This window comes from Thamnophis elegans, chromosome 5 (genome assembly GCF_009769535.1).
Source record: "Thamnophis elegans isolate rThaEle1 chromosome 5, rThaEle1.pri, whole genome shotgun sequence".
NCBI lineage: Eukaryota > Metazoa > Chordata > Lepidosauria > Squamata > Colubridae > Thamnophis > Thamnophis elegans.
Genome location: NC_045545.1, coordinates 73,570,460 through 73,585,963, shown reverse-complemented (window position 1 = coordinate 73,585,963; position 15,504 = coordinate 73,570,460). Strand labels below are relative to the sequence as shown.

At 38.8% G+C, this 15,504-nt stretch overlaps 1 protein-coding gene across 1 annotated transcript in view; it reads right to left on the bottom strand.

Moving 5' to 3' along the window:
- The window catches only part of PLCG1 (phospholipase C gamma 1), a 119,374-nt gene that overhangs the window by 33,219 nt on the left and 70,651 nt on the right, over positions 1–15,504 (bottom strand). Inside the window, 11 exon segments of the mRNA XM_032217850.1 lie at positions 363–531; positions 1,905–1,959; positions 1,962–2,024; positions 3,075–3,160; positions 4,095–4,134; positions 4,137–4,212; positions 5,615–5,716; positions 7,990–8,062; positions 8,780–8,802; positions 9,160–9,243; positions 10,522–10,606. Of these exon segments, the coding sequence (XP_032073741.1) occupies positions 363–531; positions 1,905–1,959; positions 1,962–2,024; positions 3,075–3,160; positions 4,095–4,134; positions 4,137–4,212; positions 5,615–5,716; positions 7,990–8,062; positions 8,780–8,802; positions 9,160–9,243; positions 10,522–10,606 (856 nt within the window).

Here is a 15,504-nt window from a genome sequence, read left to right as displayed (position 1 = left end):
TTCACTCGCTATGCAGGAAGCATTATTATAAAAGGTTGTGTTGTGTTTTTTTTGAATAGGGTTATTCTAATAAGAGAGTTATAAATTTGTCATATTCACCTAAATAATCGTTAAAATGCAATACTGATTGATGTATAGAGCAGTTTTGTAGGTCTCATCTACATCACAAAATGTCTACTGCAAAGCCAAGATTTATAGCATCCCTCTTCTTGCAGGTTAATAATTGTTTGGATCCTAAAGACCAGGTATTCTGAAATAAGTTGCAGTAATTTGTGTGGGAAGGTGTGGGAGGTTAAGAAACATCAATGCCTAGGTCACCTTTTACATAGACCCCATTCACAAAGGCTACAAAAAGTCCTTACCTTTATGAGAATCTTCCTCTTGAGCTGGTTTGGAGATGGCAGACCATCAGCAGAGATATCTACCGGTTTGGTTAGCAGCATGTCTCCAAAGACCTTCTTAAAGTTCTGAGCCATATTCCTCTGCTGGGCAATGCTGCAATGGTCTTCAATGGATAGGATAACAGGATAACTTAAAAGAAACAAAATCATTAAGAATAATTCCAGGTGTTGGTTGTCACCTCTAAAGCCTTCAATGATCTGGGGTCAGGTTAGTTGGAGGACTGTCTTTTCCCAGGTACATCTACCGCACTCACCAGAGCAGAGAGGCAAGGTATTGTTCTGACCTAGGCTTCCCCAAAAAGCATGAGGCAGAGTCCTGGTCCCAACAAAACCTCTTTCATTAAACAAATGGGAATTCCTCTCATTCACATTCAGCAAGGCCTGACAAACAGTCTTTTAAATGAATATTTATGACTACAGACCTTATCTATCTTGGAAAGCTGCCATGTAAATATTTTCCAAATGAGGTGCTGTTCAAGGAAAGACTGGGCACTCAGTCTCTGAGATTCATTGGCAGATTTTCACACTCCTGAAACAAATCTAATGACTGAACGAATGAATGATTTCCTGCAAAAGCCCATCCCCCTTTGTTCCTCTTTTATTTCCTATGGGAGGGGCCAATCACCTTTGTTAGGTAAGCTCCCCGTTGGGAGAGCGAGTACATTCAGAGAAGCATTGTGAGAATTGTGTTGGAGAACACACAAACCAGCATACAGAGACACTGCAGTTTAACTAGGCTTTTACTTTCGTGGAAATAGCGGTATCAGAGTCCATCAAACAGTCCAAGTCATACACGGATAAAACAGTCAGTCATCAATATCGTTCAGTTAAGGGATAATCCAAATAACATAGTCCATAATCATACAAACAGTCTGGTACTCAAAGTTTGCTAGCAGTTGCAAAACTTAAAATAAGCTCACGGCACTTTCTAACAGCTAGCTTCCAAAACAGAGCAGATCAGCCCAACATCTAACAAACAGAGAGCTAACAGTCATTCTGTCTCCCTCTTATGGCCGATTGAGGAAAACAGCAACCAATCACATTTTACAGCATGGTTTAAAGAAACAGGTACAGCTTATATATTGCCAACCCAACTGTTAGAATTATATTCCTAGCAACCTTCCACCTGTGACTTTACTCCCAAGTCGACTCTGATTTCTGAGTTGTTATTTTCTTCTGGCAGCTCTGCACCTGCCTCACTGCTGTCTAGCTCCATAGACACCCAATCACTGCCAGACGGCCTCAGCCCCATCTCTGCCTCCAATGCAGAGCCCCTGTCTGAGCCTTCCCCAACCTCCTCACTGTCTGACTCTGCTGCCAGCTCTACTGGCGGGCCACAACAGGTATGTTACAGGGGTCTTTTCTTAAGGAAATCCACCTAGTGTACGGGTGTCAAAGTCACAGTATCACATTGCTGGCCCGTGGCCTTTAGGGCTCAAGTGTCTAAGCTAGGAAAAAGCAAATTTCCAAAGAACGTGATTTTACAACTGACGTTTTACTTACTCAGAAGTTACAAAAGCATGCTCCTTGATGGTGGTAAGGACATCAGAAAACTTAATTTTGTAGTTAATGTGTGTCCATGATAAATCACAGGCATCCCATCAGGACCATCCCAGCAATCAACTGAAAAAAAGATAGCCAGTGTAACTGAAAGTTCATCAATACAAGTTAACACTGGGATTAATTGTTTTAGATAAAATCAAGCTGCATCCAAAAACAATATAAATAGTTGTTTGTCACCTAACAATCCAGGTAGAACAAGTTTCAATGAAAATGTTTTCCTTATTTCTGTGGAGTGAAAGTGATACCACAAAGGGAGACATTTTAAAACAGATTTGGGAAAGTAACCTACAATGCATTGATAATACCCATAGTTCCATGGGATTAAAGGAGCACCTTTCATTTCAAGGTCACAAGCAAATCCTCCTGCAGAGGTCTCTCATCAAAGAACTCTGGGCAAGGTTTATATATGTATATTTTGAAACTGCCTTTATTTTTGACTATCTATTTAGCTCAGGGGTGTCAAACTCGATTTCACTGAGGGCTGCATCAGAGTTGTGTTTGACCTTGGGTGGCCGGACTAGACGTGGCCAGCTCGACATCACCACATCAAGGCTTCGTTTTCAGCCGCAACAGCCACCTGCAACCCTCTCCAAGCAAAAAAGGAGCTTGGGGAAGCCATGTGCAGCCTGTCCGCGCTCTGTTTTGGCTGCAACCTCCCTGGGCTCCATTTTCACTGGCAGGAAGTTGCAGGTGGCTGTTATGGCCAAATACGCAGCCTGGGAGAGCCGCACACAGTTCTCCTGAGTTCCATTTTTGCTGGCAGAGGCACCGCAGACCAGTCCTTCGCTGTTTCCAGGGCAGCTTCGTGGGCAAGATCTAAGCACCCCAAGGGCAGTTCCAGCCCGAGGGCCTTAAGTTTGACACCCCTGATCTAGTTCAATATAATCAATTTAACTTGTAGGATCTCATAAAATCCCAGGTAGACACTTTCATATCTCTTGCAATCTGATCCTTTTATCTGGAATTCAGTGTGTAGAGTGTACACTCCACTATACACTTGATCTAGACCTTCCCTCATGTACAATTTATTTTACGTTCAATATGAGATCAATCTTTCCTGATCCTTACTAGGCAGATGAGGAAAGAAAATGGGAAGAGACCAGCACTCACGTTCAATACAGCGGCATCCCATGCGCAGGCAACTAGCATAGGCTTCCAAGGAAGACTCACTTGAGAACTGATCTCCTGTCAAGTATCTATGATGAAGGGGCAGTTATGGACATAAAAAGCACGTTGGGTTGGATTATCACAACATCAAAAAGACAAGCAGTAAGCTAAAATGCAACAGAGAATTTATCAGCACCTTTTTCATGTATACTATCCAATCAGATTTCTCTCCGTCAACTGCTCAAAGATTCCCTCCACTGTATTCAGGTAGTCCCCAACTTACAACAGTTCACTTAGTAACTGCTCAAAGTTACAACAGCACAGAAAGAGTGACTTATGATCATTTTTTCACACTTATAACCATTGCAGCATCCCATTCGTACGTGGTTTATATTCGGATGCTTGACAACCTGATTCACATTTATGATGATTGCATTGTCCCAGGTCATCTTTTGAGACCTTCTGACAAGCAAATTCAATGGGAAACTAGATTCACTTAACGGCAGTGTTACTAATGTAACAACTATAGGGATTCATTTAACAAATGTGGCAAGAAAAGTCATAAAATGGGGCAAGACTCACTTAACAAATTTCTCACTTAGCCAAATATATTTTGGGCTCCAATTGTGGTCGTAAGTTGAGGACTACCTGCACTAGGGTAACATTAGATGCTTATATTCATCCCAGCCCCAGTTGTGCTGCAATCCAAAATTTCCTCTCCTTCAAAAAGTTTGAAATAACACAATGAGGTATCTTTAGGTAATTATGCAAATCAGGATTCTCTTCACCTAGAGATCCCTAAATTACTGAGTCCTGTGTTGACCTGTTGCTATTAATGGAAAACAAAACTCAATAGGCAACTCATGATTTGGAGAGTACGTACGACAGTGTAATTCCAAGAATTGCACTGTTATCCCAGAAGGTGCTTTTCAGACAGTTTTGCACACAATTAAATGTCTCTTCTCAAAGCAAATTACAAACAGGAGAAAATTATTAGCAAGAGAAACCAATTTTTTCCATTACGTGTTATGAGAAGATGAGATCCAATAATGGGACAAGGGGTGTTCATGTCTTCTGGGCGTATGGCATCAAACTCCGAGTTCCAGATGCTGTTCTCTTTGGAAAACAGGGAGGTGAGAAACTGTACAGAAGAGGGGGGAAATGGAGGTAGGGTTGGGAGGTGAAGATGGAACACTAAAATCCCCAAATTTCAGGTATTTTTCAGACTTCCCCCACCTGACTCTCCCGAGATGCATTGGGATTTATAGCTCTCATAATTGGAAACACGCTAAATTACAATGCTGGAAGGAAGTCTGATTGAGAAAATTTGATATAGACCAGTTGAAGTTTCTGGGTGGTCTTCAAGATCGGTTCCATGTAGAGAGCACTACAGTAATCAAGTTGTGAAGTGACTAGAGCATGAGTGACTATCTGAAAAGCCCCTCCCAATTTAGGAAAGAACACAACTTGGCTCACTGGACCAAATTATGTACATGTCTTCGTAGCCAAAACTGACCCCTGCTTTGAAGCAGGATCTTTGAGTCCAGGAAAAACTCAACTACACACAAAAGTGTAACCCCATTCAAGGTCAAAGTGGGAATATACCCAAATCTGGATGGTTGAAACACCCATAGTCACTAGGTCTTGGTAGTAATGAGTTGGAGGTTATCCCCATCCAAATCCACACAACCTCCATGCTCTGGAACAAAATCTTGACAATCATTTTCTGGTCCAAAGTCAAAAGATACAATTGGGTATTATATCAGCATGCTGATAATACCAAACCTCAAACTAGCAGAGGACTTCAACCAGCAGTTTCATATTTATTTATTTTATTTTATTTATACTTCCTATTTCTAAACAGCCCGTCTCCCTCAGAAAAAGAAGGTGAGAGAGAGTAAGCATTCAGGGTGATAACAAATTGACCAGTGACTGAAAAACAGTCTGGAACAACTACTTTGTTTCAATCTCAAAACTGTGCTGGCAAAAGGCCAATTGCTAAGAAGTCCTTGGCTTATCTAGACAGATCCTTCACATCTGCCTTGGAGACTATTCTAGACAAGATAAGATTGTTTCTGAGATAACATTCCATGCCAACACTAGTACTTTCTACTAGGTCTAGAAAACAACAACCCCCTCTCCCAATCAACTGCATGCTTTATATATAATTATCTATGTTCCACCTCAGACTAATTATCCTTACTTATAATTTCTAGGACTACATAATTGCCCAGTATTATTACAACCAATTAAATATAATTCCAGCAATTACCAACGAGAAGTCTTTTCTCTCTTCTTAGAAAAGTCAAAGTTGCAACTTATTTAATATTTTAAATTGCAAGAAAAGACCTGAAGAAAAAAAAGGATAACTTGCTACAATGTTCCTTTCCTGCCACATATGAATTGACCTTTATACTACATTGCAGCATTACCTACTACAGTGTAGCACATAACACTGATATCAATGATTTGAGATTGTAAAGCCAGCTGCCCCTATCATTATTCTTCTATTTTTTCCCCAGTAAGATTCTTGGAAGTCTTACCTCATCTGAAGAAAACTAAGGTTCTTCAATTACTCTCAATGGATCTGACAAGAAAGTAAACATAAACTCTTGCACCAAGGAAATATCTGCAGCCCAAAGCTCCTGTAAATGAGGGTGGAGAAAGGTGGGGTTTGAGAAGCCAGATATTTATTACAGTGTTCAAGCTATTTTGTAAATATTCCCTTCCCAGCCTTCTAATATTCTTGAAAAGTAGCAAGTAATTATTATCCCTGTATTGCTGGTGGAAAGCTACGTGGGATTAGAGATAGAACTGGAAGGGACTTTGGAGTCCAACCTCCTGGCCATAGCAGGACTCTTCATACCATCTCAGACAAATGGCTGTCCAACTTTTGCTTGAAAACCTCCAGTGATACAGTACTGATTCCAAGAAGCAAGGCGACTTTTATCCGTCTCCTTTGCACGCTTTCCAGTTCCTCAGCATCCTTCATCTTCTTTGTTTGGTGGGCAGAACCAAACAAAATACAGGTAGTCCTCCACTTACAACCATTTGAAGTTACAATGCTCCTTATAAAAGTGACTTACTGCTTCCTTACAGTTCTAACCATTGCAGCATCCCTGCAGTTATGCAGCCATAGCAACCTGTGGCCACGTGGTTACCATTTGTGACCTTCCCACCCAACTTCCGACAAGTTCATGAGGAAGCTGGGAGGGAAGGTCACAAGCAGTGGTAGGATTCAGCCAGTTCGCACCTATTCGGGAGAACCGGTTGGTAACTTTCTAAGTAGTTCAGAGAACCGGTTGTTGGAAGAAATCTCCTTTGTTTTTTCCCACTTTACAGAGCTAATCCTAAGGAAGGCAGGAAGGAAATATTTTAGTGTTGTTTCTAGCCTAATCTTTATTGACCTGCTTACAGAAACTGCCTCTCTGGTTAACCCTTATTACATTGTAACAACTAAGGCGAAGCGTCCATCGACCTAAGTGACCTTGAGTTGGCCACGCCCACCCAGTCACATGACCACCGAGCCCCACCTACCCAGATGGTCATTAGGCAGAGAATCGGTTGTTAAATTATTTGAATCCCACCACTGGTCACAAGTCACAGTCATCTGATGTCTTGCTTAACAATCACTCTGCTTAATGAAAAATTTTCTGGTCCTTATTGTGATTGTGAGTCAAGAAATGCTTGTATTATGAGAAACAAAACTGATATAAAAAACAAAATAATGAAGTGCCTCTGCCTAACCGGCGTCATGCCAGATTAAGATTCAAAGTGGGTGCTTACCAGCTCAAGTTATTCAAGCACAGCATTATACAAGCTCCCATCCTCTCACATTGTTCTAATTACCTATATACAATAGCTTTTTCTGAAAGACTGAAATTTGTTTCCTATATTAAGGCCTTCTCTTTAAGGCCTTTTAAAACATTTATAAAGGAAAATCTAATCAATATATCAGAATACAGAAATTATCTATTAGAGAACAGTATCCCATTTCTTCATTCTACCCAAAAGTTCTCACAGTGCATATTCAAAACAAGCCTATGCTTACATCTATGAGTGAGATAAGTTATTTTTCCCTAAAATATATCTTGAACCCCTATTAATTGCTCCATTAATGTATTCATAAAAACAAAAATAAACATGAGAGATCATCATTGGCTGGCAGCCATGTGTAAGGAAAACCGATCAGACAAGAATAATGCTAGGTTGATCAATTCAAATCTGAAGCTGTACTACTTTAAAAAGTATTTCCATTATGATGACTTCTGTCTAGAGATCATGATGACATGAATATGATCTTCATCCATGCTTAACTTGCAAGTATACTGTATAACTTTAGACCAATCCACGAACATAGAGAAATATTTGACAAAGCGTATCAGGAAGAAGGTGTGTTAGATACGTTCACCATCTTATTTGTTAAAATAATAAAAGCGGGATACTAACTAACTAATGAATAACTAACTAACTAATAAATAAATAAATACACATGCCCGCATGCACACACATACACACAATCATATTTTTTAAATTTTATGACTGATATCTAAGTTAAGTCCATATTACATTACTTCCCTAGCTAACCTTAGGCGATGTCAAAAAACCTGAACAATGTTGAACTAGTTGCATGAGACACTACCAGAAAACATTAAGTCTACTACACAGAGTAGTTGAGCAACACCTGAAAGAGGCAATGACAACAAACCATTTCTTAGTGATTGCTAAGAAAACAATATAGGCATATTCACATTAATTACCAGATATCAATTTCAGCTTAAGCAAATCTTTATCTGCATCAAATTTTGGTTCTTACGCTTTCTCAACATTGGTGCATAAGTTCTCGTTCTTTCTTTCTCTCTCTCTCTCTCTCCCCCCCCTCCCCCATGTGTGTGTTCCTTTTATGATATGAACTCACCATTTGGTAGTCTAACAAAAACGTCTGGAACTCTGACACAGAAATTCTATTGTATTCAGATCTCTCCCCATTGCTTTAAGATAAAGTGCAAGATAAGACAGGTTGGTTAGAAGGCACCTGCCACTTCTCAAAAAAAAGTTTAATATATAGAGACTATTTACATATAACTCTCATACATAACATGGAGATGCAATGGTGAATTTGCACATGAAGTTATGCCAAAAATAAATCACATTATGAATTACTGTCAAACAATGCCAATGCCAAAATTAATATGGCAGTGAAAGTAATTGATAAGAGTTAATTCCTTTACACTGACTCTATCAGAGAAAATTGGGACAAAGAACATAGGATTGCTATCGGACAGTATCAACATATTTGATAGCAATAAATAACAGATTTCAAATGCAAAATTGATTTAAGCAGAGCACAGAACTTTCAAGAATACTGAAGAAAAGCTGAACTTTGCTATCACAACAATTGGTAAAAAAGCGAAATAATTTGCATCAATGTTGCATTTTGCTATCAGATATAATTTTGTAATGGCTGGCACCAAAATGTTAGAAAAAGCAGCTCTTATCCCAGAATTTGAGATTTTATAATATTTCCAAAACAGATCATAACAATACACAACCACACCATACTGTGCTCTGAAGTAGAAAACAGAACACTTATGAGTGCAAAGCACTATGTGCTTTGACTAATTAACTAATGATTATCAGTAATATTCTCATAGTTACAAGCCATTTTAATTTCCATCTTAGCCCCAATAGGTAATAAAGCAGTTTACCTTTCTAAGAATGGAACAGCCATCTAGATAGAAGAAACAAATTCAGTCATTGTGCTTACTAAATTTAAGCATCCTACTTCAAATGTCAATAGAGGAACTGCAATGCTGCTTCTCACAGAAATAATAAAGCCATTTTCCACTATATAGTTTACAAAGGTCTTGAACAGACCCTTCAGGGACTCCTAATGTACTATGATTAATTTGCATATATGGATTTTTGCATATGCACACGAAAATCTGTATGAATGTGAGTGAATGTGCATGATAGTACCCACTCTAACAAAATATCGCTGAAACACAAAAAATAATGACTGTGGACTAATACATTTATTAGTTCTTTTTCAAACATGCCATCAGAATTAAGATCAGAAGCGTCTTACTCCTTTCTGTGCATTGTACATCAAGCTCTGGTACAATTGAACAAATTGTCCGTACGTGATATCCCCATTTCTCTGTTCCACATCCTGATTGTAAAGAGAAAACAAGCAAACAAAAATCTTAAAATATGCTACTGTTCTGTCATACATGAGTGATTAATTATCTCATTTGTGGAAAATAAATCACTTGCTGCTTTTTTCTTGTACCGTTTTATAAAAGAAGGGAAGAACTTTTGTGCTTTAGTAATGCATCTTAAATGTACAAAGCAGAGGTGCATTTTCAAGGACTCTTACCATCTTTCCCCAATCTTCCTTAACTTGCTTTGGCCATGTGGGCTCAGCAATTTGGGATTTCAGGATAACATATATGGGAAGAATTCCAGATTGGGAAAGAATGGTTTATTTAGTAATAAAAAGAAGAAAAGGTATTTAAGGTATTATTTAAGGATTATCACCAATGAAGTTTAGGTTCAAGCCCTCCCTTGGCCAAGGAAGTTCACCAGGTATAGGGACCAGTTATATTTTCAGCAATACCTACTTCGTATGTTAATTGTGGGATAAATGAGATGAGTCAGCATGCTCTATGGTTGTGGGCCAGCTGCCTGCAGAGCGTACAACCATAGAGGGGGCCACTGCCAAAAGACTCGGGTTGGAAACCGCGGAAAAAGCCAGGCTCAGATGGCGGCGGCGGAAGTGCTCTGGCTCCTTGATGAGAGTTGGGCCATGCATCATGAGGCTGGGACGTCGGTGAGTGAGAGCGGAACAGACGCTCATGCAGTCCCCCTCTCCAGCCGTGCAGAGCGTCATTCACTGGCATTCGGAAGGCACCAAGCTGGGGGAGCCGGGCGGCGGCGAACAGGTGCTCACGCAGCTTGGCGATACCCCCAGGTCAGTGAATGGCGCTGTGCCCGGCTGCAAAGGGGGTTTGCCGGGTGGCTGCTTGTGAGCATGGTCGCTTCATGGCTGTTATGTTGCGCTGCTGCGACAGCGCACACAGCCGTCGCCCATGAGGCTGTGCCCTGGCTCTTTGGGAGCCCGCTCGCAAGAGAGCAGCCGCCGGCAACCCCAAAACAATAAACCCCACATAATAAAGCCCAAGCCATATTTTTTAGGTAAAAGGAAAATAAAAACCTGTCGTATTTTCAGGGAAACATGGTAGGATGCTGGCAGCAACCTGTATTAACCATTAGCACCAGTCAATGGTATTTGTGATGCATTTTTGAATGTTCAGTTGACTTGAGTTTCATATTTAATGAATAAAGTATATATAATAATATAATACAATAGCATGTCAAGCTGCAACTTTTATCATTGAGTATCAAAACTCTGCACATATAAACAGGGAGAAAAAATCCAAATACTTACTGATAATCTCTCTCTTAGAAATCTCATGTTTGGAACACGGTAGTTGACCTGAGATAGCATATTTTTTAAGTCTTTTGCAGAAATCCTAGATTAGCGGGAAAAGAAAAAAAGAATAAATGGATGAGAGCATATTTCTATATTTATGTATTGCCAATTTATAAAATTCGCAAAATTGCTTGAAAGATTGAAAGCACAATAAAACAAGCCAAGCATTATTATGGAAGGATAAAAGCATTTCCTCCACTTCACCCCTCAGACGCTGTACCTGTCAGCTTCCTGACAGTGTTTAGAATTGTTGTTAAGAGTAGCCAATGTTGACGCCTCTTGTAAGGCATGAACTCCTAACCTTGCCTATTATTCTCCCATAGATACTTGCTTTGTGGGATCACTATGGAAACTGGATTTTTTTATAAGCTTTCTTCCAGTTTTCTGATGTTCCAATTGTCAGGTTTAAATTGATTATACTTACATTTTCCAAAATTCTATGATTTCTTCCTTAAAAATGGACAAAAAACACTTCAAGCTAATCAGTGAATGAAAAAATAATGGGACAAAACTATCAGCAATCCTTGGACAAACAGAAGAGATTATCTTGAAGTATTGCCAAAATTACAAATATTAGAGTAGTTATTAAAACCAGCAGTCTCAGATAGTATTACTTGAAAGGAAATAGTCACTATAATTGTTCTGGTTCTTTTCCAAACAATTCAAATTATTTCAAAATAAGCATTTTTTCCTTTTTTTTTTCTCAATAACTGTTGAAAATGAGATTTGCTTTCTTTCAAATTCATATATTACTTGAAAAATGAGTCTCCTTCAAATAACATAAATGTACTATACTGTATGGACCTTTAAAAAGCAATACAGAAAGAAAATTGTCTCATTTGAGCTGTAGTGCTTGATAGCTGGACACTATCAAAGCTTGACATCAGCCAGAGCATAGAAAAACTCAAAAAAACAGTCCAAGATCAGAAGATGAAAAGAGATTTGGCCCATGGAGTTGCCAATAATTGATATTATTGTCAAGTGAACAAATCATCATTATCATCATCATCATTACCACTGTACTGTAATAAATTGTTTAATTTTTTCAAGAAAGGGTATGTTTTTGGATTTTAATTGTGCGGAAGATCTTCTGAAGTTCAATCTATGCTTAGCAATGAGAAAATCATTAACAATGGAGAAACTTCCCTGAAAAGCAGTTATCTTCCATGATTGATCTTCCCTTGCAGTTTGCAGCACTTAAGTACCCCTCATGTTTATTCATGAGGGGTCATCAAGCAGACCCAGGCAGTCATCCACAATATGAGACAAAACATCTCCAATCAGTCTAGAATCACTGCATTTTTGTGGCAGGAATACAATCTAACAGTGATTTAAAGTATTTCTTTAAAGATCTGTGGTTTGAAAACTGTTAGATTGAAATCATGCCTTGCTGACTCTACCCACTCTTATAAAAGCAATGTATAAGAGGCTCCTTGAAAATTAAATTGCACAATTGTTTGACCGAGATTCAATAAAAGTAGTAGGGTTATCATTCCTACTCAATATACCACCACATCGCTTTTACGTTCTGATCAGCCAATTCCCCAAATGTTATACTGGAATACAATAATCAAAACCATTCTTCTGAAAAACTGCAGGTTTCATATGTGCTCCCATAACCACAACCAAATATTGCAGTGACTGTGAAACAATGGAAACAGGGGTGCATGACTTTTTCTGGATTGAGGGTACCAGGAAGCCCCAGAATGTGGTGCTATTGTGTACAGAACCACTTGCTCTGGCTGGGTTCTTTCCCACAGAGCACGTCTGCTGCTGAGTTCTTATAATATATTGCAATTTGTCAGTCAACCAATGACTGGTGAAATCCAAGTAAATCTATTGCAGATGATGAACTGTTGGCAAATAACTCATGTATTCCTGGCATCCAAGAAATGCTGGTCTCCTCCACCCAGGAACAGAGACTATAAAACTCTCTCCAGAGCAAAACAAGATAGCTGGAATTAATCCACTGAAGAAGGAGGACCCCCCCCCCTTCAGCTGAACTACTGAGAAATGCATGTTGCAGACATATAACCTTACAGTCCAACGATTAGCTCAATCATTAGGTCAGGAAATGGAACTGGCTACAACCCATTTATGATTTCCAGATCTCAGTGGGTGAGAAAAAGTATCTTCTCTGTTTTATACATATTTACACCACACACACACACACACACACACCTACCCACAGAGAGCGAGACAGAGAGAGAGAGAGAGAGAGAGAGAGGGAGGGAGGGAGGGAGGGGGAGGGGGGGAGGAAGAGAGAGGGAGGGAGGGAGGGAAAGTGCTTAGTATTTGATGATTCCAGTAAAAAAATGGAAATCCTTTCCATCATGCTCTGCCTGCTTTTTGGTCCTGCCCCATAAAACTTCTGGAGTGGGCAGTCCACAATGCCATTTAAATGCCAACCACAGCCCCTCAGCCCACAAAGGCATTCTACCTCTGCAATATTTATTTTATTTCCTATATTATTTTTATAAACAATTCAAGGCACTGAATATAATACTCCTTCTTCCCATCTCCCCCAAAACAATAACCCTGTGAGGTGAGTTGGGCTGAAAGAGAATGACTGGCTGAAGGTCACCCAGCTGGCACATGTCACTGAACCAGTTTTGATTTTCAACATTTCACAAATTAGCAATATTAGCAAAATATCTTTGGAAAGAGTTTAAACAGGGTTGATTTTCTGGGGAAAAAAACAAGTGTTGTAGTTCCCTCTTCAAACACTGCTCCAACACAAATATGCCAAAAGTGATCTGTTCAACATATAGGGAAAAATAAATGATAATACTTCATCTAATGATGAGGACATCACTCTTAAGATTGCCAACTCTCAGCTGTTGTGCTCGTATTGAAGAACAGCTCAGGACTAACTATTGCTCTCAGCTTAATATTTGTAATACACATATTTGAAAGTCACAATCTTCAGTATTTCTTAAAAGATGCCTAGTGTGTAGGTTTAATATAGCAAGGAAGCTTTAGCAGCCCACTGTCAAATATGCATGAATTGTTAATCTGATTCCTGGGGCACAATTTCTCTCTTCCCTCTTTGGCTGGAAGCAAAGAGAGACTGACGCCAACAGGCAGCAGTAGAAAGCACTGCACTTAAGCAAAAACACATTGTCAAATTGAGCCATTCTAATCTGTTCTGAGGGATACTTTGAATTTTCATTGCCAAATGTGTTACACATTAATCTCATAGATTTTAACTGGACTTTATAGATTTTACTACAGCTGCCCTCTCAAGAAGTCTCTCAATAGTTTGATGACCTTGGAAACACATGTACAGCTGTTCTATTGTCAAAAAAATGTTTAAACGTTAGGATTTATTTACAAATGTTTCTCTTCTTCACCAAGGCTGAGATACTATTGAACTGATATACATCAAAAGGCTTCAGTTATCTCAGAATTCTCAATGAATCCAATGCATTTTAACACATTGCAATTGTTAATTCATATGGTTAATTGATTATCAGGGACTTTCGGGGAAGAAATGGGGAGCTGAAGATAACCCTGCTGAATGTAGAGCAGATGATCATGGCAGAATTTGTTCCATGTTAAAAGGGGATAAATTACTAAAATTATCTATACTTGTTGAGATATAGGGGGAAATCATTTATTTATATATTTCTCTCTTTTTGCGTAAGATATACTTATTTTCTTCCTTTTTATTTTCTGCATTTTATTTGCATATTTAATTTACATTACTGTAGTTGTATTATTTTAACTGTAACTTTTAATAAAGTTAATATAATGAACGATAAGTTGCTTGTAATCTGTTTTATGGGTAAGTTGTATCTGCATAACTAACCTATTTTCCTCTTCCTTTCCACCCACTTCACCACAATTTAAGTTGTACATAATAAACTGCAGCGCACAAACGCTTATGGCTTTTAATAAAATTTGTTAATCAGAAAAGGTGCTTCCAGGCTTCCAGATTTTCTTTGAGTGAGCATATTATGCTATTGAAAATAGTTGCAAAATGTAATAATTTTGTGAGACACAGTTTCAACTGTCATTTTGATTGACTGATGTGTTCATTCATTCAATTTCTATAGCTGTCCAATTTGATCAGGTAACTCTGAATGGCTTACAAGCCATAAGCTATGTTAAGTTTTCTTATTAAACATCTTACTTAGACAATGACATCCTCTTTTGATGATGATACAGTGGCCTATATGAAGAAAAAGGTTGGAGACCATTAAGACATCTCAATGACCAGTGATGATTTTTTAGCTGAAACTTTCAACCAAAAAGCAGATACATTCACATAAAGAAGATAAGTGCCATTCAGAATTTAAAAGCCTATAATAAACTTTAGAGTTTATTAAACTCTAAATAAACTCTAAAAAATTTTTAGAGAGCGATGAGGTGGCTCAATGGCTAAGACACTCAGTTTGTCGATCAGAAAGGTCGGCAGATCAGAGGTTCGAATCCCTAGTGCCGTGTAATGGAGTGAACTCCTGCTACTTGTCCCAGCTTCTGCCAATTTAGCAGTTCGAAAGCACATAAAAATGCAAGTAGAAATATAGGGATCATTTCGGTGGGAAGATTAAGTGTTCCATGCGTTTTGGCATTTAGTCATTTCGGCCATATGACCACAGAGAAGTCTTTGGACAGCACTGGCTCTTCTGCTTTGAAATGGAGATGAGCACCGCCCCCTAGAGTTGGGAATGACTAGCACATATGTGAAAGGGGAACCTTTACTTTTTAATAAACTTTATTACTGTTAAATTGTTCATAATTTAATTGTTCTCTTTTTATAAAAAGAAGCCCATTAATGTTTTCTTGGAAAAGGGTCATTGTTAAAGCTTGCAAGTCAATTGCATCTTAGTCTTTTCTCTCTCAGACCGGGGACAGTGAGAACAAGAAAACTCACTGGAATCTTTTTAACAACACATAGAAATAAGAAAGAATGACAAAGGTTCATTAGCTACC